Source organism: Passer montanus, unplaced genomic scaffold, assembly GCF_014805655.1.
Source record: "Passer montanus isolate IOZ18808 unplaced genomic scaffold, ASM1480565v1 scaffold24, whole genome shotgun sequence".
NCBI lineage: Eukaryota > Metazoa > Chordata > Aves > Passeriformes > Passeridae > Passer > Passer montanus.
In genome coordinates, this window is record NW_024367037.1 from 1,731,858 (window position 1) to 1,759,842 (window position 27,985).

The 27,985-nt window shown below is 40.3% G+C and overlaps 1 protein-coding gene and 1 long non-coding RNA gene across 5 annotated transcripts; one reads left to right on the plus strand and one right to left on the minus strand.

The window, feature by feature from the left end:
• The first annotated feature begins 37 nt into the window (after nt 1-37).
• LOC120503036 (sodium-dependent neutral amino acid transporter B(0)AT3-like) lies at nt 38-24,928 on the plus strand. 2 transcript variants are annotated; one of them, XM_039711161.1, is made up of 12 exons: nt 41-347; nt 9,478-9,618; nt 11,206-11,343; nt 12,282-12,463; nt 12,873-12,983; nt 17,881-17,993; nt 18,266-18,394; nt 19,009-19,165; nt 20,413-20,617; nt 22,142-22,301; nt 22,774-22,936; nt 24,009-24,928. In XM_039711161.1, the coding sequence occupies exons 1-12, from the start codon at nt 191-193 to the stop codon at nt 24,219-24,221; spliced, it is 1,869 nt and encodes a 622-aa protein (XP_039567095.1). In that variant the 5' UTR covers nt 41-190; the 3' UTR covers nt 24,222-24,928. The 2 variants fall into 2 exon arrangements, with proteins under 2 accessions (XP_039567096.1, XP_039567095.1); XM_039711162.1 differs by lacking the exon at nt 24,009-24,928 and having other exon boundaries at nt 38-347; nt 22,703-22,831.
• Nucleotides 12,990-27,935, minus strand: LOC120503038. 3 transcript variants are annotated; one of them, XR_005627647.1, is made up of 5 exons: nt 26,193-27,935; nt 24,922-25,051; nt 23,969-24,238; nt 22,105-22,286; nt 12,990-13,788 (listed from the first exon to the last, which is right to left on the minus strand). It is a non-coding gene; the product is annotated as an uncharacterized LOC120503038 (long non-coding RNA). The 3 variants fall into 3 exon arrangements; XR_005627648.1 differs by lacking the exon at nt 12,990-13,788 and adding an exon at nt 19,145-19,264; XR_005627649.1 differs by lacking the exon at nt 12,990-13,788 and having other exon boundaries at nt 22,225-22,286; nt 24,950-25,051.
• Between the last annotated feature and the right edge of the window lie 50 nt (nt 27,936-27,985).

Consider the following 27,985-nt stretch of genomic DNA (forward strand, 5'->3'; position numbering starts at 1 on the left):
AATTCCTGGTTTTGTCTTTAAACTACAGCCTTGGCAATGACACAGCCCTTTGCATCAGATAAAAAGAAAGCTCCACCTCTCTTCCAAGATCCTTCTGTCACCCTGCATAAAACCTGTTGGAGAGACAGATTTTGAAGCATCTTCCCATTTTTAGGGAAAGGGGCTAAGGAGCCACGGACAATTCATTAAAATGTCACAAGATTTATCAGCAACACCTGCAACCCCCAAAGAAGATGGCAGACCCAAGTGGGACAATAAGTTCCAGTATCTCTTAAGCTGTATCGGATTTGCCGTTGGCCTGGGGAACGTGTGGCGGTTTCCATACTTGTGTCAGATACATGGAGGCGGTAAGACTGGAACGGGGCTTGGCCAAAATACTGAACTGCAATTCTCATGCAACTATACTAACTTCTGACGGGCATGGAAATTAGATAATTTATAGCAGTTATACCCCTTTTTAAAACATGCTGATTGTCATTAATGTTTTGCACCAGTTAATTAGCTCTTTCCATAGAAATATATTTAATTACAAAATGATATGTTCAGTTAAGAAGACCAGACTGATGCTGACCTGACTGATGATAGAACAAATCTATGTTGAAGTTTTTATACTGCTACAGTCCCAATGGAAGCAGGAAACTGAACCTGCAGCTGGCTACCTCAAGAAGAAATGAGAAGCCCTGGGGAGGCCTGAGGGAACTGGCCCCTAGACAAATGGCCACTGAACCTCCCTTTGGGATGGTGAGTGAGTCATTCCCCACCCATGCTCTTCGGAGGTACCTCATCAGGTGGAATTGCCTCTGAACAAAACTAATTTGTGCTTTTGGTTGTCTGTGAGGCTGTTTAAAGTGCTCAGCTGATGGAGCAGCAACAGGAGCCTGACAGGTGTCATGGACAGCTGCCTAAGCCTGTGCCTGGGCATCAGTTACACAAAGAATTGCTTTGGAAGCAGACAATTTGGTAAATATAAATGGATCTGAAAAGAGTACTTGGTAACTCACTGTTCACAGAAGCTTTTGAAATCTGTCACAGTAAGCTGTCTAAAGAAGAGGGAGCAAATTGTTTCAGTCCAGTATTATTAATCTTTCAATTAATTGGAGAAACCGAAAATTCACACCTGGAGAAATTGTCAAGTGACAGAAAATTTTATCACATCCAAGTGTGTTTTACTGAGGTGTCTGTATTACTTGATGAACTACATATATTTCAATCAAGCAAGGAACAAGAATGGATGTAGCCTGCAAAGGAAGGTGTTTCAGAGAGAAGCAGCCACTTAGATAGGGACTATGGTGAGTAGGTCAATGAATGATCTATAGCAGGTTGCATCAAGCGAAAGAACCTTGTCAGATGTAAGCAGAACACTAGGAAGTAGACAGAGATATTGCTGCCTATAGTAAGACAACTTCTGAGTCCTTGACTTTTTCTGAAAATCCACTTTTTAAAGTCAACTTTAAAAATTAGACAAAATTTTTTAAGACAAAATGCAGAAAAGTCCCAGCATTTATTCAAGGGTTAGAAAACTTCTGGGACACAAAACAACTTAAGAATTCAATCTATTTAGGCCATGAAATTGAAAATTGGAGAGTATGATTACCATAGCCAATAAACAAGAAAATGGAAATTATTTTGTGGCAAGGAGCCTTTTAAGGCTGAATATGCAACAACTGAGAGTTACAGTTACACAAACAGAAATAAGATAAGACAAGAAGCAGTAGGTTAGATTTCTCCCAGGACATTTGACAGTTTCTATTATTTATTTTAAAAATGTGACACCCAGTGAAACTCCCACAGAAAAGCACCATCACTAGGTGGTTAGAAAGCCAGGACTGCACACTCTTTCTCTGCATTTGTCCATGGGAATTACTGGGGAAAAAAAGTCAATTTAGTTAATGATACTGGCATTTATGAGACATGATGAACATCTTTACAGAGGCATCCCCATAGCAGATATGGCATGAGACCTGCAAGGAAAATATTCTTATGGAGCAGGAGCTGTAGGTCAAATCCCCTACAGCATCTCAGGTGATCTTTCTGTCTTGGAAAGCAAGGGGGAAAACATTCAGGATTAACAAATAACATAATAGAGCAAATATAATGTGATGTTTTTGTAATGCAGCGAATGATTAACACAAAGTGCTCAGTGGAAAGTTTGAAAATCCCAGGCAGGGCCATAGGAAGATGCAGCTCCTCCACACATTTCATTGCACAGAGCAGCTTCTGGAGCCACCAGCTGCAAGAGGCTGCACAACGCTTGTGCTAAGTTGGGATTAAGATGAAATATTGTTCTACTGGCCATAAGAAGACTCTCACACTTTCCTATGAAGCGCCAATTGTTGCTTCTCTGTGGCCAGTGGTGTTTCAGATCCCAGCCTCACTTCAGAAGGAAGCAGCGCTCATCTGTTCCTGAGCTTTGATCTCTCCCTTCCACCCTCCCTTCTGGGGTCCTCTGCACTCCTATCCTCACTGCCCCAAGAGAAGCATGAGTCTGATTGCAAAGAGGTCACTGTCTTATGGACTTAGCAGTGCTCAGAAAGCCTGCTTGCCTGTGCATCCAGCTCCAGAACTCCACTATTGTCCCTGCAAAGAGGTGACCTGTCTTATGGACTCAGCAGTGCTCAGAAAGCCTGCTTGCCTGTGCATCCAGCTCCAGAACTCCACGTCCCTAGAAAGGAACTTCTAGGGACAAAACAGACAGGGGGTACAGCAGGTTTAAAGAGGGCAAAACCAGGGAAATGCTGCAGGGGCAAGGGCTGAGTTGCTCCTTTGCTCCCTGAGCAGTAATGCTGCCAGTGAGAAACCAGCTTAAAATAGCCACCAGACTCAGGAATGGCAAACCATTCCTGCTTTGCATCACCACCAACAGTGGCACAAGACAGTGGTGAATTAAGGTCAATGTATGGATGGGCAGCCAGTGTTTGGTCATTATTGGCCCCTTCAGTAAAGGTCTCAAAGTGCTCAGTAGCAGGATGGACTCTCTAACAGAGTGCTGTGAGCTTTGTGAATAATTTATCCTAGAAAGCTGGCATTGGAAAAGTTGAGTGAGTTATGAAGATCACTGGGAAGACAGAGCTCTTGCATTTATATCTGTGTGTAAAGTAGCTGCATTTTTCTTCTGTTAATTTAAAGCAGGGACGTGGTTTGGGTTTGCATTTTCGAAAGCAAACAACTCAGGTGCAAAAGCCCAACAGATTTCAGGGGTACTGGAGCATAAATCCTGCGTGTATGCATGTGAAGATGTGCACATGGGAGAGACCAGCAGCACTGTGTTTAACTGGGAGCCCTGAGAGGTGCCATGGCTTTCTGCATGCAGCCATAACCATAAGCATGGAGAAACCAGGCATGGATATGGCACAGACATGCTTGAAGGCTGGATGGCTTCTCGGGTAGTTTTACAGCTGGTTCAGGTGATATCCTCATTTCTGCATCTTTTCAAAAACAAGAGATGAAAACAAGTGCTTGTGTATTTGTCTCATGTCAGCTGTTCCCATCAGACCTCTGGCCCTGATTCATTGCACATTAGTGTTACTCAGTAACTCAGATCTAATATAATATCAGTTCTGCTGACATTTATCACCTGCTGCCGTTACTGATTATTTGGGTTTATTGCCTGAGTTAAGTTAGCTATTTACTTTTCATGACTAATGGGTATGAAGGTTGTTTGCCACAGTTGGTAGAGACAAGCGCAAACGTTCCCAGGCAACTGGGATTGAAAAGAATTCTCTCAATAGCCCAGTACAGAGTTTGTCACTTAAAACTAAGACACTAACAAGTCATGCATCTATATGTGTACACAGAGTCATCTGAGTATACTCAGAGAAACAAACTCAGCTCTAGCTAGAACTGACTGCAGTGGTTTACTTTGGATTATAGCTAGTGGATATATATATATGTCATATATATACATGCTTGCTTAACCCATGATTATTAAAAATGTGTATAGTGCCTGAGCCTATAAAATTACTGAAAAATATCTGTAATATAAAATACAGTTTCTTGCTAGGAGAATAAATACACATAAACACTACTATAGGAGGTAGCAGCAACCACCATCTAAACCCCATGCTGCTACACACTACAGTCATGCTACAAATGGGGAACTGTTTACTTCTGGGACAACCATTTACAGACTTTCATAACTCGTGGCCTACTTGACCTTTTGCTCAAATTTGAACTAAAACGTGCTGTGAAATGCCTGGTTCACTGTGTCCTCAAAAGGAAAACAAAGCCTAGGAGGAACAGATTGTATAACTGAAAGATGTAAAAAAAAAACCAAAAAAAAAACCCCAACAAAAAACGTCCCCCCCCAAAAAAAACCCAAAACAACAAAAACAACAACAAAAAAAGAAAAAAAAACATAAAAAAAACAAAAAAAAAAAACCAACCAAACAAAAAAAAAAAAAAAAAAAATAAAAAAAACAAACAAAAAAAACCAACCAAACAAAAAAAAAAAAAAAAAAAAACCACCAAAAAAAAAAAAAAAAAAAAACAAAAAAACAAACACCCCCAAAACAAACATAGTATGTTGGGAAGAGCAGAACTCTTCACTATCTGACAGAAAAATTGGGTTACAGCTAGTAACAAACTTCATTTCCCGGTTTATTGCCATATCCTGCTTAAGCCCTTGGTGAAAAGCTGTGACATGTGGAGTCAATCCTTTCATAATTTGTTATATTTGATTGCCCTTTACATCTCAGGTTGGTGCCTGCTTGCATACTTCAAATTTCACAGGGGAGTTCGCCAAGTTTATTTTATGAGTTATCTGTGGGTGTTACCCATCTTCATTTGAAATGGCCATTGCCCCTTTGGTTTTCTGGACATGACTTAGGCTCCCTCACTGTAGCTCAAGGAGGTATAGTCATTTATGTGGGAAATTCAACCCTGCCAAGTTTCAGTCAGTAAGCTGTGCCTGCAAGGCAGCATGAATGCCATTATAAGTGTGCTGCACAAATATAATGTTTAGAGTAGCTCATACTTTTCATCTGGATTGAGGCATGTGAGAAGACACAAAAGAAGTCATGGAGTGCCATTTTCTAGAGAGAGAGCTGAGTGTGATTAAGTTGCTTTTTTTCACATCTGATGTGTGATGTAATTCCTTGCTGTGTTGACTATACCATACTGTTTAGCCACTGAACTGCCATGGAGAGAATGGATCAGGTCTGAAAATCCCCTTTGAATAGCTAATATGTTTTTCTCTGTATCTGAACAAGTAGTTCTCACCTATTGCATAAAATTGCATAAATTATCTCAGGTACCTTGCCATTAAGTTCTTAGTCTTTTGGAAAAGTACACCCATCCCCATTCCTCTGATGTACCAACAGAACTGATGAAGTGGATCTCTGAATGCTTGCTGCATTTTATCACATTGAGATGTGCTTTCTCAATTTTTCAGACCCTACGGATGCATTTCCTTCAAAACTACTATTTTGTCACTTTCCAGGTCATTTAAGTCTTTATTATAATTCTTCTACTCCCAAACCTCTATCTGAAGAAAAAGTATTATTCATGTTCTGGCCTTTCAAATGCTGCTGTGTCTTTGAATAATCATTTCAAGTCACTTGCTTTTCTTCTGTTAGCTGATTCACAGGCACTAGTAAGATGCAAGACTGAATCAGTCCTTCCTGATTTTTGATCAGTCCTCCCTACAGTTTTTCTCCACCATTTAGGAAGTCTTAGTATCCCAATATCAAGCGAACCTAGTGGGTCTTTTTCTCTGCTTCTCACTGAACCACATCGATTTCTGCAGGTCTTAGTACACGTAGATTAGGAGGTCGCCCAGCTGATACTTCAAACTGCTTTACATTTCCACTAGCCCAGTCTGTGGGTCTCTCTTTCCAAGTGACAAACCCAATTTGGTTGTTTCACTCTGCTTTGCTGGTTGCTGAGAGCCAACTTTAGCCTGTGCTCCTTCCGGAGCCTCCTGGTGTCTCTGTCCCGTGGAGCAGTGGCAGCTCTCCCCAGGCTGCCGAGAGGGTCATGCACTTCCCCCCCAGACTGTCACGTGCAGGTGATACAGCAAAGGTCGTGCTCCTCAAGTTTCATTTTGCTGGACATGGTTGGGCAGCTGCTGTCCTGACCTGACTTGCCTGTGCACTGCAATTGAGGGGTCAGGTTTTAAAATCCCTCTGTGCATCTCGAGTGCACCTGCTCCTTTCCTTCCTACTGCTGTGGCTGTGGAGCTGTCTCCACTCCAAAGGTTCTTCAGCAGTCTTGGTACACACTGGTGCTCCTCCACACTTGGGACTCTCTTGTTAATGACACCAGCTTACCAGTAGTGCAGTTTTTGATAGCCTGATTTGAAAAAGCTTTTGTAGTATTCTGTGCCTTCCCATGTGCAGGGGATTGTTCCACAGCTTTGTGATATCCTTGTGCAGGATTCCTTCCAAAATAAGTTTTGACTCTTGCAAGTTTTGAAGAGTTTGGTTTGGTTTTTTTTCCCTTGACCTTCTTTTAGTACCATGTGTTTCTACTTGCAGGATTGATGCCTTATGAGTCTTTGTCTTTCTGACAGAAAGAATGTTGTAGACTAAAATTTTCCTGAGTCACACCCCAGGGATGGAACTAAATCATGCTTTGGCAATACTTTTTTATTTTTATGGACATTTCTACAGGCTTTTAAAGTATTTAAAAATGCTTCACCACTGTAATTTTCCTTTTTCACTTTTCGAGAGGAAAAAATACCCTAAACTTTTTTTTTTTTTTTTTTTGTAGAATGTACAAATACAAGTTAACGAAAAAATACCCTAAACTCTTTTTTTTTTTTTTTTTTTTTTGTAGAATGTACAAATACAAGTTAATTTGTTGCTTGTGCTTTATGATTTTTTCTGCTATAATTTCCTTTTCTCATGCCCCATGGAAGCCAAATCTACAGAGTTTTGCTGTGCCTGGGCTTAACATCACATGGGTTCTGCTGAGGCTTTGCTGTGCTTGTGTTGGAATGCTCTGGTTTGTGGTACCTGCTGTGCCTTAGGTTCTCTGCTTCTTGGATTTTCTGCTTGATTTCTCATGGCATTTTTTAAAATAGGTACTCATTTTTTGCCTTCTGGCACATCCTCCTCTATCTATTTATCAGAGCCCTCAACTATACAATGCTAGAGGATTCCTACTCACTATTCCATATATCTTACTGTTATATAGCTTACTGTTAATGTTTCTCCATATTTCTCTATAGGTGGGGGATTTTATTGAGGAAAAGAGTAAGCTTCAAGTGCTTCAGCAGACTGTCTGCTCTTTTCCTCTGTTCTTTTTTACTAAAAATATTGTGATGCAAAGGAATGAATAACTAAAAACTTACTTTACACTACAAGCCATTTACCTGAATTAGGTTTGATAAAGATTAGATTAATAAACTATTTCTTGCTAACCCATTCCTTTGCCATATTTTCATATCTGCAGATAGCAGATTATTTTATATCATTCTCATGGAAAATTAGTATTTTTTTTTCCAAGTGTGACATTATGTTTTGCCATGCTGTAAATATGCCTGAAGATACACACAAGCCAGCACAAAGTAAACATGCTCTTATCAGCAGAATGTCTAAACATTCTCTGCTGCCAGTGGTTCAACTAGCAAACAGAGAAGGGGAGACAGATAACAGTTTGCACTAATTATTACCCAGTTATTTCCCAGGAGATATGATATGGGAGATAGTATGGTCTCTTATGGAGTGCTCTGCTAGTGAGGGCTCAGCACGGATTGCAGCTGCTGCCCAGAGCTGGTGGAGAGCCAGGCAGATGGATGAAGAAGTAGAGCACTCCATACTGCAGTGCTCTGGTCACTTGCCTCAACAGTTTGCTCTTCTCAGGAGACAGCCCAAGGCATAAGAAGGCTGGGCTGGCACCCTCAGATGTGCTGTGGAAAGGTGGAAAGGGATACTGCAGCAGGTTTGAAACAGACCACCGGACTGAGCATGGCAACAGGTTACTGGGTTCTTCTTGAAGGGACCTCAAACTGAGGATACTCATACTGGGAGCCTCAAACTGAGGATTTAACATACTGGGAATCAACTGTGAGGTTTCTTTTTCAAATCTGCTTCTCAGTTAAAAACATTTCGAGAATAGAGGTCTTAAGGTGAGACATTTATTTCCAAGTTTGGCAGGTTAAGAACAGTTCTTTGCTGAGAAGAGCTTTGTGATTTTTGTTTCTACGCTTAGCTTGATAAAAGGCTGAACCATACAACAACACACCTTCTCTGGGTGTTGTATGTATTTATTACAGCATGTAACAAGAGGTAGCAAAGTTATTGCAATACAACACTAACTCAAGAGATTAGATTTTATCTACCCAGCCTTTCTAAATAGCCAGTGATTGCAGAACCCAGGCGCCATTCCAGGTGGAGACCAGAAATCCTTGTGCATTCCCCCACCTCACTCTCAGGGCCAAAGACAGAGCATAGAGAAAGTTTCCTGAGCTGGAAGAGCAGAGGTAAGCAGATCGAGATAAGAGGTCTGGAGGTAAATCAGAAATGGCAGAACAAGGCACAGGTTTATTGACAAAGCCATGAAGAGCACAGAATCCGCTCCCTTTTGTAGGAGGATGGGGAGGCAGCTGAGGCAGGACTTCTGTCCTTGTCTCCCTGGAGAAAAGAGACTTTGTGGTTGCTGGTCATGGCAATAAACTTCAGTCTATTCCACCATTTCAATTTAATTGGCCATTTGAGCAGGTGGTACAAACATACTGATGAAACTTCGGGTCTCAAGTCAGCAAAAAGAAGGACTGACACACCAAATGTGTGTCCCTTCTGGGGGAAGGTGGGGGAAGCGAGGCACTGCACACAGTTTAGCAGGAACCAGCCAAGCTGTTGGTAGGACTGGTCCCTTCCCACAAGCAACCAACAGGACACGCTGCTTCTGGCAAAGGGAGATGTTGTGAGGAAAACAGAAAAGATGTAAAGGACACAAACTGGGAAGAAATGAAGTTTCATGGCTCACATGTCTCAGAGAACAACTTCAACCTTGCTTTCAGTTTTTCATTAGCTAGAGGCTCTGTGGTCTGAGCAGAGCTTTATGCAATAAAATAACCTGATCTCTTGGGGTTATACAGCACATAATCCTGCTTTTCCAGAGCAGGACAGAGGAGCACAGGCCTGAGAGCCTTAAGAAATGAAATGAGGCAATGCACTGAAGGGAAAACAAATGGAATAGGGGACAAGCAAACCCTTGTGCTTTATGAGAAGGGGGACAAAAGATGCTTAAAAGAAAGGGAAATGGATGAAATAGTGAGGCTACTTATAATGGGCTGTAGCAATGCCTGAGGGAAGTGTCCTGCAGCACTAAGCATCTTAGTCCCTCCCCCTCCATCTTCACTACCAAAATTACCAGCAACAGATGTCACTTGTAGGTGTGCCTAGCAATGATCCCTCTCTCAACACATCCTACAAGGACTTTGTTAGGCTCATAAAGCAGATTAATTATAAACCAGTAATTTCAGTGAGATGCAGAAAAATCATGTGGCTTAATCACACTTAAATGTCTTTTCAGGGGCTTTCCTGATACCATACTTCATCGCTCTTCTTTTTGAAGGAATCCCACTGCTACACCTCGAGCTGGCCCTTGGGCAGTGCCTGAGGAAAGGCAGCATTGGAGCCTGGAACACCATCTCTCCTTACCTTGGAGGCGTTGGTACGTCCCTTCAGCCCCAGCTCAAGGAACTGCAGACAGCTCCCACTCAGCACTCACTTCCTACAGACCTGTGCCTGATGTGTTTTAGGATATAAAAAGAAATGAATGTGAGGATTAAAAAGAAATATTTTGTAATGAGGGTGTTGAGATATTTAGGGGTGGTTTCCCTAGAGACATTCAAGGCCATGTTGGATGGGGTTCTGAGCAACCTGCTCTAGTTGAAATGTCCCTGTCCATGGCAGGGGGTGGCACTAGATGATCTTTAAGATCCCTTCCAACCCAAACATTCTGTGATTCTGTAATTGTGCATTGCTCTCAACAAGCGTTACTCAGGTACATTTTAGGATCATTTGAAGAGCCTAAATGCAAACCTAATAACCTTTGCTGTGAGGAGCATAATGAACATGGGCTCTGCTCCTCAACAGTGCCCCATACCAACCATACCCTGGTGCTCAACAAGAGCTGCCTGCCCACAGTGCTTCTTGCTCCTCTAGCACAGGCCCTCCAGGACCCAGTCTTCTCTGTCCACGAATAGCCAGACTTGAGGAACGACAGAAAGACAGGAAATCAAGGATCCTGGTACCTCCTAATGAGTCCAAAGCACATGGGAAGGCTCCCCTCCATCAGAGGGTGGGGCTACTGAAGGGATTTTGTCAACATAGCTGGGCATGAGGGACAATCCACATGGCATTGTGCATCAGACTGATATGCAGTCCTCTACTGCCAGCTCTTTACTTATTTAATATATGAAAAACCACATCTGGTGCCCCATGTCCACCACTGTTAGGCTGCAAAAAGTGATCCAGAATAGCCACCAGGAGGAGGTTAAGGCAGACTCTACTGGGTATTTGACATAACACCCTTGTGCCTGCAGGGCAAGGGGAAACTCCTGCATGCTTCAGCCAGCTCTGCTGGATCATGACCTGCTTTAAGCAGGTGCCCGAGATGGGCTTGGCACTGATGGCCCTGCCTGTGGGCCTGTGTGGGAGGAGAAGGGCAGGGTAAGAGGAGTCATCTAAGGGCTGGAGGGAAACAGGAAGAAATACCAAGCTGCAGGCGATGCTTCCAGCTAAACCCATCTCCTACAACCAGGCATGTTCATACTCCCTTGCAAAAACACAAGAAAGCAGAAACTGTGGTGTTGATATTCTTCCCTCCTCATCACAGGAGTAAAACAGTGCCAAATTTAGGGCACCTGTGCATGATTTGGAACAAGAATGGTCTCATGCTGCTACACCACACTATAAAACTTTGGTCTCTTTAGCTTTCTGCTATTACAGTTGTCCAGTATTGTAGAAAACAATGGACTACATACTACAGCAAAGATTTGAACCCTAACCTTGTATGTAAGTAGAGAGTCTCAGCATTTCTGGAGCAGGGCTGGTGATCTGGGGGATTGTGCACCAGTGTTTGGCTATTGAGGACAAAAATGTCCATCCTTCACGGGAAAATCTCAGAATGGCATCAAAGGGATGAAGAAGAAAATCTTGAAAAATGAGGAAACGTGAGCTTCTAACAGCTAGTGCTGTGACTGACTGATAACTTTTTCCAAAACTTTTCTGAAGTGAGATCTTGTGCTTTCTGTAGGAGTTGGTTCGTGGATGGTGTCGATTCTGGTGAGCTTATACTACAACACTGTTTTAACTTGGGTGATGTGGTATTTCATAAACTCCTTCCAAGAACCTCTTCCTTGGAGTGTTTGTCCGCTAAATGAAAACAGAACAGGTAAGTGCACCTCCATGAGCACTGCTAGCAAAACATCAGTTCTGGGTTAAGCAAGAAACCACACTTTATTTCGCCCTGAATTGTGCACAAGTCCTGGTTTGATTTCCTGTTAAAAAGGTACAGGAGTCATGCTAGCTTACTCAAATTCATCATCCTCACAGGAACAATAGCCAGAAAGTCCATGAGTCCTTATGCTTGACTTTAAAATGGGAAACAAAATAAAGATCAAGTTCTGTTATCCATTACAAAACCTTTACTGACTAAAGAGAGACAGTGTACATAAACAGAGTAAGGAAGAACATTCTCAGGTTTTAAAAATATTTTTAAGCTTCCTTTTTTTCTCAGAGCAGGAGAGTACACAAGTTCCAGGGCATAGCAAGAAATACCACCTGAGTAAAAGGCTAAGAAAAAAGACAAAACATAGTGGAATTAAACTTTCTTTTGGAGGCCTTAGGACTGTTCTAGAGTAGGAAGACCAATGGACATTGCAGGTTATGGTGTACAACATATTCCCTGTTCCCTTTTCTTCAGGCATTCCCCCTGTCTGGGCAAAGGGGCCAAAGAGGCCAATGCCTGGGTCTTTCCCCACCACAGGGCCATGACATAGCCAGGGAAGCCTGGACTTAGATGCATCCTCAGTTGCCTGAAGTTTGTTATGGCTCTACCAGCTTGTAGCTATACAGCTAAAAAATTTCATTGTTTCACTACAATTAGTGTAGATTTTACCTTGCACTGAGTGCAACACTGTTTCTAATCAGCAAGTTATTCCCTGTATAAAATGCCGGTGATATTCTGGTGAAGGTCTCTCCTAAGCCTCAAAGTCTCAGCCTGCTGTGAGTTTGTCTTGCTGCACATTACAGAGAGTGCAAAAAGTCCATCTCTGTATTAGATTTTGCAGCCCACAATTTATTCTAACATTTACCACTTTTTTTTTTCAGGGTTTAATGAAGAATGTTATGAAAGCACTGCAGTAAATTATTTTTGGTACAGGAAAACTTTGAACATAACACCAGATATTGCTGAGAGTGGCACGTTCCAGTGGTGGCTCATTTTGTGCTTAGCAGCTTGCTGGGCAATTGTCTATCTCTGCACCATCCGAGGAATTGAAACCACAGGGAAGGTATGGAAAGGGTAGAGAAGTGATTATCCTGCAGTTTGAAATCTTGCCCTCCAGACACTGAGGTTTTACCACAAGGAAAACCCCATTTACCCCATTTTACCCCATTTACCATCCAGTATGCTCCCCGTCCAACAAATTGAGAACAGCAGTACAAGTGGCTTAAAATGATGCTTCTCTCTTTTTCCATTGCAAACACTTCTGCCCTACCAGCCTTTCCTCTCACAGTTGTAAGAGCCATTTTGTTACAAATATATTCTGCAAAAGTAGCCTCTGCTTATTTGAAAGATGGCCATACTCATCTGTAGCTGTCTGATCTAATATTATTATTATTATTGTATGCTGCAATAATTTAAATAGGATTGATTGATCTTATTGCCAGTAACTCTGTCTTCTGACCTCCTTACTTTAGGCAATTTATGTAACAGCAATATTTCCATATCTGGTCCTGACTATATTCCTTATTCAAGGACTCACTCTACCAGGAGCCACTGAAGGTCTGATTTACCTCTTCACCCCTAATGTAAGTATTAGTATTAATTTTTCTTTTACTCCTCCTCAGATTTCATACTATTTTCCAATAACTCCTGGTTTAGATGTCTATCCAAGAGCTCAGCTAAGGTCTTTTTCTGAGATGAAGTGACTTAATTATTTTAATATATTTATACAAGAAAATAAGCAGCAAAGAATTTAACAGTTCAGTAGTAAGCCTACAAGAAAATACTGGAAAATTAAGTTTAAGAATGACTCAGTTTAAGGTGACTCAGTCTTTAATGTGTAAGTGAAACTGATGTACTTCACAAGTACATGAGAAAGATGGGATTTCCCTGCCACTGCTACAGAATTTACACAGTTTTAATCTTTTAAGAATTCACAAAGAGAATTTACACTGTAAAGTGATTTTTTGGAAGGTTGAAAGTAATTTTCCCCTGCCCCTGTTTCTTCATAGTATTTCTCCCCTTCCCCATATCTCTTCCTAAAATAACTGCTGGAGAACAGCCCTGCTCCCATTTTTCTTAACTTCTCATATGTTGAACTTCTCACATGGACAGGAGTTCCAGATCCCTCCACATGCTGGCCATTTCAGAAGCACCTTTCCTACACTGTCCTTGGCAGCATTCCCAAATGCAAAGTCAAACTGTCCCACTAAGTGGTTGCTATCCACTAAAGGCTCCTCACAACTCTGCCTTCATGGCTAAAAAGCTCCATGAAGTGGTGGGTGTAGAGGAGGAAAAGCAGCACTCACTGACACATTCTCAAGCATCCGCTGCCTCCGCAGCCACAGCAGTGCTTCAAACACAGGAGCACTGGATTTTTCCTTTCCTTTCCTACAACAAGAACACAGATATTAAAGAAAACATAAGCCAAGAAGCTCAGAGATATTTTATATGTCAGGCTGGAAAAGGACAAGAGCAAGAGCAAGCTCACATGAGACACTGTTTTATCCCTCTTCCTACAAGCCCAGTGGCACAGACACCCATTTAATGCTGCCAGAATTCAAGGACAAGCTTGGTTTTTACAGAAGATCAGGATATTCACTTACATTTTTGAAGGGCCAGACAGGACTGTAAGCAATGTCTTAGTGAAGAAAGCAGCTTTGACAACACAAACAAAACACGCCTCGGCCTGTCATCAGTTGGTCTCAGCTAGGCTGTCAGGTTTCTCTGGAAGAGCTCAGGCATTTTTGGAATTTAGTTTGCAGTGATCCTGAACTGAATGCAGGAAACTAGATTTGTGTGTACTCACAAAGCCTGGAGGTATTGCAGTGCTGAGGAGGAGCAGATCATCGTAAAAGAGCTGGATGGATTTGTACACTGGAACAGAAGTCAGAATTAAAATCCACCTGCAGAGAGCCTGCAGCTGATGGTCAGCTGGTTTGAGGAAGCAGATCCTGGGCACATCCTTGAAAAGTCATCTGAAGATGGTTTTAGTGATGTTCTTATCTACAAATGTGGAAAAGCTGATGTAACAGCCTGGTGAGTGATACCTGCTATCGGTGTTGCCATTGCACAGAAAGTTAGTGTAAGACAGATGGCTTTGTTAAACTAACCTACCAATTGCTACACAGGGTTGTGGCACTTCAAGGACTTCAAAAGCACAGTAAGCACACAGCTTCAATGCTGCCCTTCTCTCTTCATCTCCTTACTCCACAACTGCAGTACCAGTATTGCTTTTGCTGTTAGGCTATTCCCACCCTCCCTGTGAACAAACACCGGTTTTTCTTTTACACCTCCACAGGAGATGCCTCAAAGTGAGTTGTACAGGAGGGCTGTTAGGCAGAGATTTACTTGGCCCACCCAGACCCCATCAGTTTACAAAACTGTAAAGCATGTTTCTCAAATGTGTGCTATTTTCTTCTTCTTTTCCTGTCTTTTTGCAGAAGTTTTAGCAAAATAAAGTAAGAATTAAATCACCTACTGTCTGTTTCAGCTTGTTTTAAAAATACATAAAATCAACTTTCTTGACATTCTTCCCTGACTGGAGGCAATATTTTCCAATTTCTTTCCAACTCTGCAGTGCAGCAGAAATTGTAGTTTCTCTGTAACAGCTGCTACATCCATTATCTCATAACTGTGACACCTCATTTTTGTTTGTGAAAGTCTATGAAAGTAATACCTAGCACAAAAAGTCCCATCTTACTCAGTTTCAACATCATAGCCACCTAACTGAATTTGTTTTTCTAAACCACAATTTTCTGAAGTTTATTCACTTTCCAAGTTTGGAAAGTGCTAATAAGTACCACAAATAATAAAAGCATGCATATGGATTTTAATTATGTGAGGCTGTGTTTTTATTTTCATGCAAAAATACATAATCAGCTTTTGTCATCTGACACACTTTCTACCTTAAATTTCAGAATAAATAATTAATACTTCTTTTCCTTGACTTTCAGACATACAGAAGTCTGATGATTCATTCACCTTCTCGAAATTCTTGGTTACTTGGAAAATGAAGCTACCAAGAAAACAAAAATGTATCCTGAAGTGACACCGGAGGGGAAAGCAGAAGCTGCACAATGATGAAGCCACACAGGGGCTGGAACAGAACAGACTTCTGGAAAGGTTTTTGGAAAATATGTAACCAGAGGCAGCAGAAACAAATAAACTAGATTCCATCATGCATCAGCAACAGTCTGCATGGTTCAGCTTCAGGGGACACCTGTGTAACCTAAGGAATACAAATATCTCCTTCTCCAGTCTCTTTCACATTTGAAAGAACTTCAGAGATTGTAAATATTTGGAGGTTCTCTGGCAATTAACAATTCCAAGAACTTGGTAGGGAAACTTGCCTGTGCCCAGAACTGAGCAGCTATTTAACAAGCAGAGAGAAAGAAAAAAAAGAAAAAAAGAAAAAAAAAAAAAAAGAAAAAAAGAAAAAAAGAAAAAAAGAAAAAAAGAAAAAAAGAAAAAAAAGAAGAAAAGAAAAAAGAAAAAAAGAAAAAGCACAGACCCCAAATCCTCTATTCACAAAACCATCAGATGTTTTTACACCAAAATTACACATCACAGGGACCCCAGTAATTTTTAATTCTGTTTCTGTCTGTGCTTCACATATACAAGAATCCAAACACCTTATTACTCACGAGGGAGCAATTATATCTCCTTTCCTCCTTACTCCCCTGTTCATTCATTAACACTGATTGTATATCTTCATCCACATGTTTCTGGCATCAGCACATTTTTCTTCTGAAGATAGGCTTATAAAATCTTATGCCATACAAATATAAAATACTTTTAACAATTTGCTGAAGACCAGATAATGACATTGCCATGGCATGCTTTCTTGCCCATTATCTTTTCAAGTTTGGGGGTTGATTAGTATCTTTTGGAGCCAATAAATGCACTGCACCTAGTACCAGTCTAAACTATCTCCAGACTCATTTGCCAAAGTTCCCAGTGAGAAAGCCAGACTTTTAGGAGTCACATCTGTCAGCATCAACTGACTTGGCAGCACTTAATCAAAGTGTGAAGGCCACAGAGCCATGTGTGTGCCAAGTTTCTGCACTGCAACAGCATCTGCACAAGGTCCTGCCAGTGAGCACTCTGGCCTTTGAGGGCTTGACTATGATCTTTCAAAATAAACCTCTAGCAGGGTTTGCCTTTGCTGAATCACTTCAGCCAGCAATGGTTCCTCGTATCTGCTTGTTAGGTTGTGCTGTACAAGAGGTGACACTGGTTCTGCTGTGGTCAAAGCACTGGCCTCCCTGTGGAGAGAGCACCTGCAGTAATGGCATTACCTGAATCCATACAACTGAGGTGGACACATTGTTCTTGCTCTTCAAGCTCAGGCCAGCTTCAGAGAAGCCCAAAATGCAATGAAGGGTCTCGTGGCGTACTTACTTCTCACTCCTACATATGTTCCAGTCATGGACTTGGATCACTAGCACAGGCACACAGACACACAACACACAAGCTGTCCTGCACGACTGGGATGCAGATTTAACTCAGACTGTTGCAAAACAAAGTGAAATAGTCTACAGTCCCAGCATCACTTTTGAACTATCTAGCTTTTAAAACACTTTTAGCAAAACATTCTTCTAGTCCCCATCCTTGATAATGGATCAGAGAGCAATTCACATGGTAGGGTATAACACACCACTTTGTAGTTTCTGCAGGAAAGTAACATTCATTGATCACATTTACATTTTGTGCATTACTCATGTTTTGTCTCTTTCTTTTATATAGATTTCAATGTCAAGATTCTTTAGTGGAGCTATTTAGAACTGCTTAATGTTCTCTGTAATCCACCAATCACTGTTTTTTAATTTACCTTCCTGTATCATACTGCCCTTAAAACAAAATTCAAATTTCACTGTCAGTTTCTCCTTTTTTTTTGTATTACCTATGCTGATATTCTATCTTTTATTGCTGTTTTCACAGCACTCTGAATAGCAGATGCTGCTCTTAATAACTGTTCTCTTCTTGCCTGCTTGTACTTTTAGTCACTTCCATTAAATTATTTTTAAGCAAATTTGGACAGCTACAGAATCACTTTCTTCTTAAAACAGTTTAGGTTTAGTATTTGTTTATAGAGTTTTAAGAAGACAATATTCTTTAACTGCAGGTATGTGAATTTAAAAAAAAAAGAAAGTAATTGAGGAAAAATATATTTTCCCTACTGTGTTTCTAGTGTCTTTCACTTAGAACCACATTTTTATCATCAGACAGACGAAATGTACAATAAATAAGATTCTGTAATTGTTGCACACATTTAAATAGCCTCAATGATACTCCTGAAAACACTTGTTTTACTGACCTGTTTAGTACCTATTCTCATTTTCACAGTATTTAGATGGCAACTCAGCTCAAAATTTCAGAAGTGAAATAATAGATGAGCTATGAGACAGCAAGAGAAAATAAATTTTAATTTAAGCCATGTAATAATACATGTAATACATGCATTTCTTTCAATTATTTCAGCTGAACACTTTGAAAAATCCCCGTGTATGGCTTGATGCAGCTACACAGATTTTCTTCTCTCTCTCTTTGGCTTTTGGAGGGCTTATTGCATTTGCGAGCTACAATCCAACAAAGTGAGTAGAACTACAACCTTTATTAGCTGGCTGAATTCTTGCTGCATTTTGTGCAATTTCTTAAAACTTTCAAAATGTTTCCCTTAATTTTTCTAAAGGATCTTTAGAAAAGTATCTGTCTTCCTAAAAGGCCCACTAGATTTTCTAACAGAACAGAGAAGGGGAGGGAGGGAGAGAAGACATTTAAAAAAAAATGTTTGTATTAATAACTGCATCACAGATAAGAAAACCTGCCCTTTTAATCACTTCACTTGTTTGAATGCTATCTCTAGAAATGACTGTGAAAAGGATGCTGTGACAGTAGCAATTGTGAATAGCGTGACATCTCTCTATGCTTCCATCCCAGTCTTTTCTGTGTTGGGGTTTAAAGCAACCACGGCCTACTGGGACTGCTTGGACAGGTGAGAATGCCGTGTTCCCGAAGTTATACTGTGGTTTTGGGGCCTAAATAGATAATGTGATAATGTGTTATTTGAAAGACATATAAATTTGAGAAATTTATTTTCATTAGAAAGGAAAAGCACCTCTATGGAGAAGTTTAATGTAAAAATATAAAGTACTATGGGATTGAGTCAAGGGTGATCATTTGTAAGAAGTAAGACAAATTGCAGAACAACCCACTTCAAGTAGTACACCAAGGCTTGCACCTTACTCTCAGGATAGCATTAGAAGTAGTAAAAATCCCCACTTTTTTCTACTTCACCAGAAATTTATTTCACTAACTTATTAAACACAAGTAGTAGAAATGGTCTGGAAATCTGATAAAACAAAAATGTTTTAGAGACTGCATCTGTATAAAGTACTCAGCGTTTCTGTCCGAGACAACATTAAATAGACTGAATATTTTCTATTTTATATATAAGCTGCCAATTAATATTCTCCTTTATATTGTAAATAGCAGCACAGAAAGTAAACACAACTTTGGTGTAGCATCTGAATACACAGCATAGCATTTCCAGCCACATCATCTGCAAACTTTTAAACTAAAGTTTAAATATGTTGGCTTCTCTGGCAGGAACATTATCAATATCATCAATGAATTTGATCTTCCAGAAGAAAGCATAATGCGACAGAACTATACATCCTGGATTAGTTTTTTGAATTCATCATACCCAGAAAAAATTGCTGGACTCAAACTGAAAAGCTGTGACCTTCAAGAATTTCTTGATCAGGTACCGTAACTGCTTTCAACAGGTAATCCTTAAACAGAGGTAGTAGGTAAGAGGATTGGTATCTTCCTTTTTCTTTTAAGTACACGTACCCTGTCCTACCTGCAATTATATATTACACAATCATGCAACAGATCAATCTTTCAACATTTGAAATAACAATACTGCTGTAGGATAGTCTGAATGTATAGCTGTCTGTTATGGCAAACAAAACTGTACATTATAACCACAAAACTGATCTTGCAGGGTGCTCCCACCAGAAGTCTACCATGGACACTAGATTCAGTGCTACTTTGATTTACAAAAATAAGCATAAGGGGGGAACACATCTAGATGAAAGATGATAGAGAAAGGATGCTGAATGGGAATTTCTAAATCTGTATTTAGGAAGGTATCAAAAATCTATTACAATGTACACTGTTCACCACCAAAGTACATCACAAGCCTCTCCTTATTTTCCAACCTTCCTCTAGCATTTCCCCTGCCACTAAACACAGATGTTTCTTCTCTGTTTTCTGGTCCTACCTCATTTCACTTGCTCCAGGGATCCTGTTTGGCACAGTCGGTATGTGCTAATGCACGACAGGCCTAACACACAATAATGGCAAAGTAGGCTATTTTACTCTCATGATGGAGAAGTGCAAGGACAAGATTCCAGCCCTGGTAAAAGTCAGTTTCTTCTGTCTCACTTCTTCTGATGGCATCCATTTCTGATTTACAGTTGGAAATATTTTACTTCCAAGTTAAAGCAACATTAGCATTTTTCAATTGTCCTTGGGAGACTAAATCAAAAGAAACTTGGTTGAAATTGGCTTTTGCCCTGTTAGTCTTTTCTGCCTTGGCCATTACAGGGGGTTTTGTGACCAGTGATTCATGAATTCTCTTGGTGTTAAGAGTGATAATCATATCCTTATTTTTACCTCTTTTTTTCCAGAATATCATAGATTTTTAAAGAGCACATTTAAGATGGTATTAGCAAAACAATTTCTATTACAATTACAACTCTCCAATCTACTTTACTCTGAACCCATCTCTCTGTGCAGGCTAAAATTCTGCTCTATGATTGTCCAGGTATCTCTAGAACGCTTGAAATTAAACTCTCCACTGCACATTTTCTCAACTGCTGGCTGCCCACTGGGTGACCAGCAACCTTGACTCCAGAAAAGGACAGCAGTGTGTTATAATTACTTTATGCATGAGAAATGACATTGTAATGTGTATTTTTATCCATCTGTTTGTGAATGCTGCAGAGTGTCTCAGGAACTGGCTTGGCTTTCATCGTTTTCACTCAAGCTATCATCCTCATGCCAGGCTCCCAAGCCTGGGCCATCCTGTTTTTCACAATGCTGTTCAGCTTGGGCCTTTCTTCAATGTTTGGAAACATTGAGGGTGTCTTCACTCCTCTTCTAGAGCTTCAAATTATACCTAAGTCAGCACCTAAAGAGCTATTATCTGGTAAGGTATTTGCTTTGTTCAAAGATGGTGACTTCCTTACAGATGCACAAACTATTAAATGCTTAATTAATATCACAGAGGGGTTAGTAATTTTTAGTATGAATTTAGCTGAATGTCACAGTGCAAGTAAGGGCAGTGGATTGTGTTTGCAGAAGATAAGCAGAGAGATGAGGTAGCAGTTATGGCAGAAGCTGTCAGGTGACTATATTGTATTGCCTTGGCCAGTTTTTTTCTTAGTTTGCATGTTAAGCTGTTCCAGTCTGAGAAAGCTTGTTAAATTGCTATTCCTGGAGTCCAGTCCACTCTGAGCTGCTGCAGTCATCAGGAAGAGCCTTGCCTTCCCTTAAGCCTTTGGCACTGATACAAATCACTTTAAGGCACCCAGTGACATCAGCTGGTCTGCCATAACCACGTGCATTTGAACTTACCACTGCAAGAGAGGTCATTCACCCCTATTTCACTCAGGTTTATGCTGCTACAGATTCACATTTACTGTGAACAGGTCAGAGTAGAAAATTACCACTTGAAAACGAGGAATAAAGGTTTGTGATCCTGTTCTGGCACAAAAACTGGAATCTTTTCAACCAGCCATGGTTATTGAACGAAATCTGCTCCTGAAGAACCAGGCTGGATGAGAGTCTGAGAGATCCTACCATGAAATTGGTCCAGAAAAATCTATGGCAGTTGCAAGTAATGGAAAATATTTCTGCAATGTGCTGTTTTAAATTCTTATGGGAAATACTGCTGTCATGCCTTTTGTAGGGTCTTCCTGTGGCATCTAAATTGTATCCCTAATTTTACAATTTTTCACATAAAAACAAATTTATTCCCAACTTGATGAGTTACCAATATTATTTTTAATTGATTTTACAATTGTGAACTTTAAAAAATAAAAGTCTGGAGCCAACATTTTACAGAATTGAACCAAAGGCCATCCAGATTTAGAAGCAATTAGCCACACATTAGAAAACTGATTTGTAGCCTGTGTCTGTGTCCAGGAATTACCCTAAATCTAAATCTTGGCTAAAGGTGAACTGGCTGTACAGAAGCATGCTGAAACCCAAATGATACATGCTGGAACATAAGGGACATCCACATTTGTAGCTCTGAGTTCTTTGAGGAAATGGGGACAGAAATCCAGGGAGTCCTTACACTTCTAAGGTGGCACCTGCCTGTGGTTTAAGTCTATGGCTGCATGGAAATGAGGCACTTGAAACTCACTACAGCAGTCAAAAATGAACACTGGCTCACAGCACAGCCCAGGCTGTCTGATGGAAGGAAGCATGAACTGAAGGATGCTCTGAGTCACATGAATGCATTCCTCCTGCAACAGTAGTGCTCTTGGCCAACACACAGGGGAAAACTGAGTTTGGGAAGTAGTATTAGCTCCCATAATGAAAAAACAGCTTGTTGTAACTCCACAGAGTGCGAGAGAATAAAAATTATTAGAACAAGAACAAAGCAATTTAGAACAAAAATAAACTTACCAGTACTCTAGTAACAAAGATATCTTTTTTTCTTCAGGTATAATATGTCTAATTAGCTTCCTCATTGCTCTGTGTTTTACACTGGGTTCAGGGAGTTACTGGATTGACATTTTTGACAGATATGCAGCTTCAGTGCCTCTTCTAGTCATCGCTTTCTTTGAAGTGATTGGAGTTGTGTACATCTATAAAATTAAAAGGTATGTTGGAAAGAGATGAAATTTTTTTCTTCTAAGACATAAATGCAGCTCAGGGTGCAGTAACTTTGACCCTGACCTGATTTGATTTGGTGCTGGTAACTGAAACATCTTCCTAGCATGCTATGTTTATTCCCTTGGCAATTTTGTCTTTCTATTTTAAATATCTGAACAGTTTACCAAACTGCTGCCATATTACCATAATTTATTTAAGCTTAGAAACCTTACACTACATGCTCAGGTAATTAAACTGACAATGTAAATTGGTCATTAATCTCTGGTATGGCTCAACAAAGACCTACTTGAATGATATTATTATTTACACAAGCAAGCAGTGAGTTATTAAAGAATAGTGTGGAACAGAAAACATTTACGGTGCTGTACTCTGTGTTTCCAACTTACAGGAAGCTATAAAACAGGGAAACTGTTACCACTCTAGATCTGACATCATCATAAACATGCCCTCTTTTACAAGGTTCAGTGAAGATGTGGAATGGATGACCGGACGAAAACTCAGTCTCTTCTGGCAGATCACATGGAGGTTTATTAGCCCTCTGCTCCTGCTAATTGTCTTCATGGCCTTTGTTATTCTTCAGATGCAGAAGCCGCCAAGTTACACAGCCTGGAATCCTAAATATGTATGTGCTCAAATATTTTTTTAACTTCTAAAAAAAGGAAGAATTATCTATTTTCTTCCCTTACCAGATCCTTTAATATCATTGTTATCTACTGCTGACCCATTGAAAATAGCTTGAAGTGATGTAGTGCTCAGAATGAGAAGGCTCCAGTGTGCAAAGAGGTTACACATACTAAAATGTGTCTCCTCTTGAGGTGTCCTGCTTATCCCAGGCTCCATATTTCTTACGGATGTGTGTAATGCTCAGAAGTGTTGAAGTGAAACTTGTCACAGACATTCCATACCCACAGGGGGTTCAGAGGTAGAACAAATCTCTGAGCAGAGCTTTAGAGCTGCATAACAGACATCAGGGATGAAGGCATTTCTCAGTGAGAACTACCAATATCACTGGGGCCCTGGTGGGTATATGAATGTGCACTTTGGACAGGCAGACAGGAAAGGCAGTGGTCTGAGTACAGTGTTGGTTAATTCAGCAACAAAGACATGTCCATGCTGAGAACATTTCATCTGGATGTCACTGTCTCACATCAATTGCAATTTCTTTGACCATTCTCAAATACACCCTTGTGTGGGGGTTTGAAGATTGGTTCTGTTCCTGAACTATATGAGGATTACACAGCAGCAGTGTCTCCCCCAAAGGCCATCACGTGTCTATCATCCCAAATAAAACTCATAGCCACAGAAATTGCTCTACCACCATTCCATCAAAATCTCTGGTATGCAACTTCCCTATGTGACAAAAAACATACTCAGTAATTGTTGAAACCAGTTAAGCTTTGTGTACAACAAGAATGAACATAGTTTAACCAAGAGAGGGTGAAGATTTGATAACACTTGGGGCAATCCCCATATCCCTAGGAATGTGTCAGCTATACAGCTTTGAAAGTGTAAAACATTTACAGCTGTCTCTAGACCCACAAGAAGGGTTTGCAGAGGACACAGCCACTGACTGCTACTGTAGACAGAGTAAAACTTGCTATCCTTACTAAAACAGTGTAAGAAAATAAAAATTCATGGCAAAATCAAAGTGTACCTATGAATTATTTCTTTTGCTTGCTTTTTTATCTCCACAGGAAGGCTTCCCCATGAAAGAGGAGAAAGTTTATCCAGCTTGGATACAGGCCATTTGTGTGCTGTTGGCTGCCCTTCCTTGCGTGTGCGTGCCTCTGGTAGCGCTCTTCCACCTGGTCAAACAAAAGTGCAGGAGCAAGGACCCAAGCTTTGTACCACAAGAAGTCTCCTCCTGTCAGGGGGCTAACAGCAACTTTTCTCATCCAAAAGAATAAACATCCATTGTACCTGTCTGTAAGCAAAAATAAGACAGACTTTGTTAGACATTATTAGCTGTCATGTAGTATCATCCAACCAACCTGCTATACACAGTTCATATGCTTACAGCAATCACTACACTCTGTAAACAATGCTGTTGTGTTTCCTTTAATTTCAACCAATTTCACAGCTTCATGTATCTCTCCAGCCAGAATTTGAACTTGGAAAGCCTGTTAAGTATTTTTGCTGGCTTCTGTCTTTCTTCACTTTTAAAACACTGGTCTGTTCCCAAGCATCAGCAACAAAAATTGGAACATAAGCACTTACAGTTTCACTCACTGTCCTGCCCCCCTGCTCCAGGAGATGCAGAATGGGAGCCCTCTAAGAAAAAGGACTGCTTTTTAACACCACACTCTAATTTTTGTAAATCCCTATACACACTTAAATAGCAATAATTTTGTGATTATTTCACATTCTCAAGCACTGCAAGGGGCAAAGATAAAGCATCAGCACATAAAGAATGTAAAGTAAATTTGAGCAATTAATTCTACACAAATATCTTATCTTAGCAGATTCCAGAATTTATTGTAGTGGAAAATACTGTTAGAAAAAGAGTCCCCATTTTCTCCCCTTTCATTTCTCATGCTAAACACAACAGCTGAATAGCATAACAAAAATGCAGATGTATAGCAGCCTTTCAGTGAGCTGCAAGCTTACAGAACATGACAATGAAATGAATCTTTACTGAAAACCAGGATTTCCTGTACTTGGCTGCAGATTCTGGCCACTCTGTAGTGCTGGGAGATGAGGATTCCTCTTGTCACAATACTTAAGGAATCAGCAGCCTCTGAAAAAATATGGAGAAAATATGTGAGGATAAAGTATGACAACGGCTTTAGGCTTAGTAACTGAGTCAAGGAAGAGAAAGGATTAAGGTTATAAAGCAGTAAATACATAAATAAGAGGTTTTAACTAATTGGAACATACATTTTATACTCATGTTTCTGATCACAGACCAGAATGTTCATTAAAATCCTATAGGCAACTACATGCGTCAGGTTTAAGTAGTCAGAGTTCTGTTCTTAAAGATGAAAACACATCCAAATAATACAGAGAAAAGTTGAGAAAATAATTAAACTAGATCTAAAAGACCTTCAAATCTATAAATCTGTCTTGAGTCACTGTCACGGTGTCCAGACTTGACTTTTGAGCTGTCCCTTCCATTCAGCAGAAGGAAGACTTTATGGATCACTGGACATGCAGTTCAACCCAGGACAGGACTCTGGGGGAGGACAATTTTCAGCCCCAGTAACTACAAATGATGGCTGGGAAACACAAGCTGAAGTTACTGTTTAGCTCAAGTAGGCATGTAAAAAAAGTGTTGAGCAACTCTTGCATGAACACTGCTTTTCTGTTGTCAGTGCATTTCTGATATTACAGCTACCAAAAATCCAGAACTGTAGCCTTATTCCAAAAAAGTATTGATATAGGTTCCCCTTCTTAATCATGAACAGTAAGATGACATCCTATAGGCACATTTTTCTCCTGAACAGCTCGACTGTTTTACTTGAGGAAGCACCTGTTTGCAAACACCTTCCACTCACTCTTTTTCCAATCTTTTATCTCCATATTCCATCAAATCTTCTTTGCTCTAATACCCTGCTGTGAACTCATAATGTTGTGGCAAGACAAGACTTTCCTAGAATTGTCTAGACTACAAGAACCACCTGGGCTCTTTGGGGGTAAATCAGTAAACGACACAAACACAGCTATGGCAACATTCAGCCTTAGCCAGAATCCACAGTCCTAAAACAAGGAGATCAATTGCCTATTAAAGGAAAAAGCCTCAGAAGGAGCATTGGAACAGCACTATAAATAGGGACACATCCAAATTATCATAATACAGTCAACAGAAAATAGATGCAGAAAGAAAAGCACAATCCGTCTGGAATACAAGAATTTCCTATGTTGTGAAATTTGACACCTACCTCAACTGAGATTCCCAGTCCATGTTTCCTTCCCAAAAGGAAACAGTGGAGAGATGGACTTGTTTGATGGCTGCATCCAAGATACTGTGATTTCCGCTAGAGGGACTTCTGTCAAATTCCTTCCTTACACCTCTGTAGACACACTAAAAACAATGTTCAACCCTATTTCTCCCCCTCCCCATTTAAACCCTCCAGCAAGCTCAACTTCCTAAGTGGTTTGCAACACTTGCAGCACAGGGAGTTACGTTCAGTGGCTTAGCTCTCAATCCCTCTACTTACCTTCTCTTAAATACTGAGACCTTAACCCTCACTGCAACTCTCAAAGATTTTGAAATTTTCCCAGCTGTACAATGATTGTCGAAAACCCACATTACAGATTCAGAATGCTCCTAAGGTAATTCATTTAATATTTCTAGATTCGAGTTATTCACTCTACCCAAATGTTTCCTGTCAGCAGTTGCTGTTTAACGCACTGCCTTGCTACCAATTAAGTAGAATATATTTTACCACCACAATGGATCACGCTATTTCTTTTAGAACAATTCTGTGCTGGAATAGCTTTATGGAATATTTCTACCTTCCCAACTTTATAAACATCTATTTTTAGAGCAAAAACTGTGTGCCCCTGCCATGGTTAATCTATTCCTTACACATATACTGATAGTATTTTCTTTCCAATTATCATAAGCCACAGCAGCAACTTCAAGTTTCCAGTACAGACTGCCAGCTCTTCTTCAATTCTCCAAATTCTCCACTTGCTAAAACACATACCAGTTTCACTTTATTTTCATTTGCCTTTTTGGGGGAAGGATATTTTTAATGAAATAATCTTCTCTTGTGATTTCTACACTATATTTGTATCTGTTTACAAACAGCTACTCTTTAAAAGTGATGACTCAGCCAGTAATTGTTGGGAAAGACTCAAACATCAGCTCAGAGAATTGCAAGCATTACCCTGCATTCATTTTTATAAAATAACACCTTCAGGTGAGACCACATCATAAGTTTATATTCTCACAGAGAAAGATGGGCTAATCCAAGTCATTGGTGAAGTTTACATTCCCTCCTTTCTTCATGTTGGAGCATCTTGCTGTCTCTTCCTGACACATGATCCCATAAAATAAAGCCGTCTGCACTGCCAGGCCTCTCTTATGAAATGCTGTCCCTGATAGTGCTCCCTCATCCAGTATCACTCAGACTACTGAGAGGCATGGGGGTGTTTAAATGTTTGAGCTGCTGGCTGGAGAGCAAGAGTGTTGTTCTTCATCTCTAGTAGGAACAACTGCTCTGTGACTTTTTTAAAAGGTATTTTAAGAGTGCCACTTCGCAGACAGAAGAAGCCCAAACCTGTATGACTGACTGCACATTTTGAACTGAGTTAGGATGTTAATGGACAGACTGCAATACTGCAACTCAACCACCCTGTGTGGTGGGGATTTGCCAGGGATGAGGCAACCATTACTTCTCTGGGCAATCTCTTCCAGCAACTCAACACCATCACACTAAAAAATTTCTTCCTTATATTGAATGTAAACCAAACTTCAGTTTAAAGCCATTCTCCCTTTTTCTACCACTACATGTCCTTGTAAAAAATTTGGTTTTGGAGAGCCAAAGGCATGCAAATAGAAAAGCAATATACTTGGTATATTATCTCATCAATAACTTTTGTTTTGTAGGTATAAATGCACCAGCATCATTCTGTACAACACTGTATTAGAAATATCACTAAGATTTCAAAATAAATAAAACCTACACCAAATATAATCAGCTTGGACAGTGAAATTTGGGCATAT